This window comes from Coregonus lavaretus, assembly GCF_964263955.1.
Source record: "Coregonus lavaretus genome assembly, contig: HAP1_SCAFFOLD_5730, whole genome shotgun sequence".
Taxonomy (NCBI): domain Eukaryota; kingdom Metazoa; phylum Chordata; class Actinopteri; order Salmoniformes; family Salmonidae; genus Coregonus; species Coregonus lavaretus.
Genome location: NW_028156665.1, coordinates 29540 through 33463, shown reverse-complemented (window position 1 = coordinate 33463; position 3924 = coordinate 29540). Strand labels below are relative to the sequence as shown.

The 3924-nt window shown below is 47.3% G+C and overlaps 2 protein-coding genes across 3 annotated transcripts; both read right to left on the bottom strand.

The window, feature by feature from the left end:
- Window positions 1-393: 393 nt before the first annotated feature.
- LOC311126107 (uncharacterized protein) lies at window positions 394-1976 on the bottom strand. 2 transcript variants are annotated; one of them, XM_084200130.1, is made up of 3 exons: window positions 1114-1976; window positions 811-876; window positions 394-687 (listed from the first exon to the last, which is right to left on the bottom strand). In XM_084200130.1, exons 1-3 carry the CDS (start codon window positions 1964-1966, stop codon window positions 479-481), a joined length of 1128 nt encoding a protein of 375 aa, XP_084056256.1. In that variant the 5' UTR covers window positions 1967-1976; the 3' UTR covers window positions 394-478. The 2 variants fall into 2 exon arrangements, with proteins under 2 accessions (XP_084056256.1, XP_084056257.1); XM_084200131.1 differs by having other exon boundaries at window positions 394-684.
- Window positions 1977-2163: 187 nt separating this feature from the next.
- LOC311126106 (uncharacterized protein) lies at window positions 2164-3608 on the bottom strand (the record flags this gene model as incomplete). Its single annotated transcript, XM_084200129.1, has 5 exons — window positions 3413-3608; window positions 3175-3271; window positions 2896-3089; window positions 2499-2750; window positions 2164-2200 (listed from the first exon to the last, which is right to left on the bottom strand). The coding sequence occupies exons 2-5, from the start codon at window positions 3268-3270 to the stop codon at window positions 2164-2166; spliced, it is 579 nt and encodes a 192-aa protein (XP_084056255.1). The 5' UTR covers window position 3271; window positions 3413-3608.
- Between the last annotated feature and the right edge of the window lie 316 nt (window positions 3609-3924).

Below are 3924 nucleotides of genomic sequence, written 5' to 3'. Positions count from 1 at the left end.
TATCGGCATACGGCCCCCAGTTATTGGCCACCTTACTATTTTGTTCAATTACAAGATATATCCGTTACATTTTGTTGAAAAAAGAGACACCAACCACGTACCCGAAGTGTTTACTAGATAGTTGACTAGTTGGCTAGTCTTCAGGTAAAAAATAATGACTTGCCTGTCAACTTTTCATTGCGTAGCCCGGTGCGCCCTCTTGTGGACTCATAAAAAATGGTTCTTCACCAACATATTCTGTGTTGTAACCAAATGAAATATGAGTATTAATAATTTACATCAAATACACTTTAATTTCAGTTATGTGCATTAACATAAAACAATGAAAACACTGTTGGAGTTTGTGTTGCAGAGGTGCACTTGGAAAGTAAAGGAAGAAATACACAAGATGGGTTCAATAAATATATATATTATATTTTAGACATTTATTTTTTTGAACAAATAAATAATTTCATATGAACACAAACAAAACAAACAATTAAATCTCGACCTCCATCCCTATATTGTCACAAAAATCACAATAAAAATCCAGCTCCACCGCTACCTCTGGATCCCACTGCACACACCTGCAGTGGAACCAGTGCTGGCAAAAGTCACAGCACACCCATGGCACCTCGGATCTACACTCCTGAGAGGAGCTTGCAGGCGGATCACGCTCCCCGCAGCGAGCACAGCAGGTGGTGTCTTCTTTTATAAAAAATTAAATAATAATACAAATTGATTAATATGGTTTTGTAAAATGTAGAAGTTCTTCAACAACAATAGTAATTGATACAACTGAGAGAGCGAGAAAAACAGATTATGAAGTACCTGAGAGTGGTGCCATGGGTGGTGTGACAGATGTGACCGGTGTAGCTTTTCTCTTCCTTTTCTGTGCTGCAGTTTGAGAAAAAGTGGTGTTAGAGAGCATGTTGCATGAAAACCCTTTTCAACTTTTTTACATCAATACCTCTGGAGGAAGCTGCAGAGGTTTTGGAGGAGGCGGAGATGGCTTGAGGGCTGGTGCTATTTACTGTAGATATATAAAGATATATATATATATTTTTTTTACATTGCTGTTTTATAAAACAGATAACAAACAGTCATTTTTTCGTAATTTTAACATGGGTTTACCTGTGGAGGTGGTGGTATTCAAATTTCGGGGGGCAGGGACATCAGACGAGGCTGCTATGGTGGTGTGACCAGGGGAGACGGAGGAGGCAGTTGGTCCAGAGGAGGCCGTGTTGGTGGTGACAGACATGGGGGGTGGTGTGCATCGTGGTGGTGGTGGACAAAACCGCCGACGATGGCTTGGAGGAGCTGGTGTTTGTAATGGTGGGGTTGAGGGGCCGACGATGGTGTGGCCGGGGGAGTAGGCATGTGGCCTTCTTCTGCAGCTGGGGACTCCGGCGGCTCCTACAGGTGTTGCACACTGGGAGGCACTGGCAGTGGTGATGCAGCTGTCAGGAGTGGTTCCAGCAGGGGGTCCAGCAGAGGCGATGGCGTCAATGGTCTCATCCATGGCAGCCCTCTCCTGTGCCCTCTGTGTTCTGAGGGCTGCCCGACGCTCTTTCTCCTCTGCCTCGGCCCTCTCCTTCTCACCCCTCTCCTGCCACTGGCGCGTGTATTCCTCCCCGGTGAGGCATGTGGCGACCACAGGGAGTCTTCTGTATCGGTCCAGCCGATACTTCAGGACAGTAAGGATGTGCCCCAGGTCCTTCGCTATCAGCCCCCCCTCTATTAGGGGGTGCTCTTCTAGAGCTAGGGATAGGACTGGAGCAGCGGCTGGGACTGGGGCAGGGGCTGAGGGTCCTCCTGTGGTCGCTGGGGAGGAGGTGCTGATGGATGGCACATTGCTACTGGTTCCAGTAGAGGCGGTGTTGGGACCCGGTAGGGTCCGAGACGGCATTAAACGGGACCCATCAATGGCTGAAGGGTCAAAAGGGAAGAGGCCACACTTCTTAAACCCTTCCACCACATAGCGCATGTCCTTGCATCGCTGGTACGGGTAGCGGAATACTCTGGCAAATTCTGATTTGTTTACCATGTAGGAGTGGTCAAAATGGCTAAGGTCTCCAGCTACCTTGGAGAACTCAGCCTTTAAAGGGCCAAAGTATGCCACGTCCAGCGGCTGCAGGACATGGGTGCAGTGTGGTGGAAGACAAAGAAGTATAACCCCTTCCCTTAGTGCCACCGCGAGCACTTCCGGGTCCATGTGGCTCTTGTGCCCATCAAAGAGGAGAAGGAGAGGGCGCTCTTTCACTGCATACTTAATGAAGTGCTGAAACCACTTCCTGAACAGGTCCCCGTCAATGTAGCCACTGCTTGACCGTCCATACAAGGCTTGGGGGGGGCCTCCCAGTGTGTAGTGGCCACCGGGGAAACACTTGGGGTAGATGATAAACGGGGGGATGTCCTCCCCAGTTGCATTGAAGCAGGCCAGCACTGTGATGTGCTCCTTGGTCCCCGGAGCCTGCTGGTACACGTGTTTTGCGCCCCGGGGAGCCAGCACTTTGTGCCTGCTCTGGTCGCTACGAAACCCAGACTCATCGCAGTTATAGATTTGTCTGGGTTTCTCCCTCAACCCACTCTCCTCCAAGTGCTTCTCATAAGAAGTGAAGAAGGTGTCCATCGTCGGACGTGTGGCACACTCAGCTCTCCCCCTGTCCAGGGTGTCCGGCCTCCTCATGCTTAGGTTCTTGTGCCTCCTCCTGAACATTTCCCACCACCTCTTCCCCAGTGGTGGGATTGTTTCCCCTGGGTGCCGAAACCTACAATAGAATAGAATATATAATTGTCCATCCAGGATGAAAATGTTTGTTTTGGCATCACCATACACATCCACATTTACATCACACACATTGATAACAGTCAGTCCAGCATTCTACATACATAAACACATAGAACACCAAATACCTGCGGATTTTGTCTGCGTATTTCATCAGCCTCTGTCTGGTGAAGGGGAACCCATGGCTGGCGCAGTAGATACAGTACTGCACCAGAGACTTTTCATCCTCTGGTGCAAGCAATGTGGGTGGTCCACTGCGACAACCATGGGTCACCCGGCCGCTCAGCCTGTCCGCCAGGGTCTGCCGAGGTACACCATGCACCTTGGTAGATAAGAAAAGAAAACTGTTACTAGCAGATAAAATTCACATACACATGGTAATCTCCTAAAAACAAAAGATGCCTAACCTTGGCAGCCTGGCGGATAGCCATCCCTGCCCCGCAGTCCTCCATGGCATGGAACATGTCCACCTCACTCCATTGCTTCCTCTTGACTTTCTCCATGCTGCAGTGGTAAATACATGTAGCTAAATAACTTGGCATACTATACACATTTTAGAAAGATAACTCAATCTGAATATGTATAAACATTTACATTTCAAAGCTAAGGCATTGAAAGGTGAGTGGAACAAAAAGCTTACAGCACCTGTTATTCCCAGGCGGTCTCCTATCCAAGTACTAACCAGGCCCAATCCTGCTTTGCTTCCGAGATCAGACGAGATCAGGCATATTCAGGATGGTATGGCCGTAAGCGCAGGTACAACTCCTAGTACACTATATAAAGACATTAACAAAATTTACCATCGATTCGAATTTCCGTGTAACTTAATGAACCGACTAAAAACAAAGGCTGAATGTACTGCCTATATTTTGAGGGAAACGCACTGTCTATTATTTAAATTGACCAGGGCAGGGCAGCACATACAAACTGTATTTAGTCCAATAAAAATACAGGATATTATTAGGGTGATAAATAAAAGGCAGTTGCTCCATGATACATGTATTTTGAGGGAAACGCACTGACTATTATTTAATTTGATCAGGGCATGACAGGGCAGCACATACAAACTGCATTTAGTCCAATAAAATACATGATATTATTAGGGTGATAAATAAAAGGCAGTTGCTCCATGACACAAGAGCACTTTCTAGTGGAAC

Coding starts and splice junctions, on each gene's coding strand:
- LOC311126107 (XM_084200130.1), bottom strand. CDS start 1,966: ATGCGCTATGTGGTGGAAGGGTTTAAGAAGTGTGGCCTCTTCCCTTTT. Junction 877..1,113: donor GAATACCACCACCTCCACAG/GTAAACCCATGT, acceptor CTCAAACTGCAG/CACAGAAAAGGAAGAGAAAA. Junction 688..810: donor ACCCATGGCACCACTCTCAG/GTACTTCATAAT, acceptor TTTTTATAAAAG/AAGACACCACCTGCTGTGCT.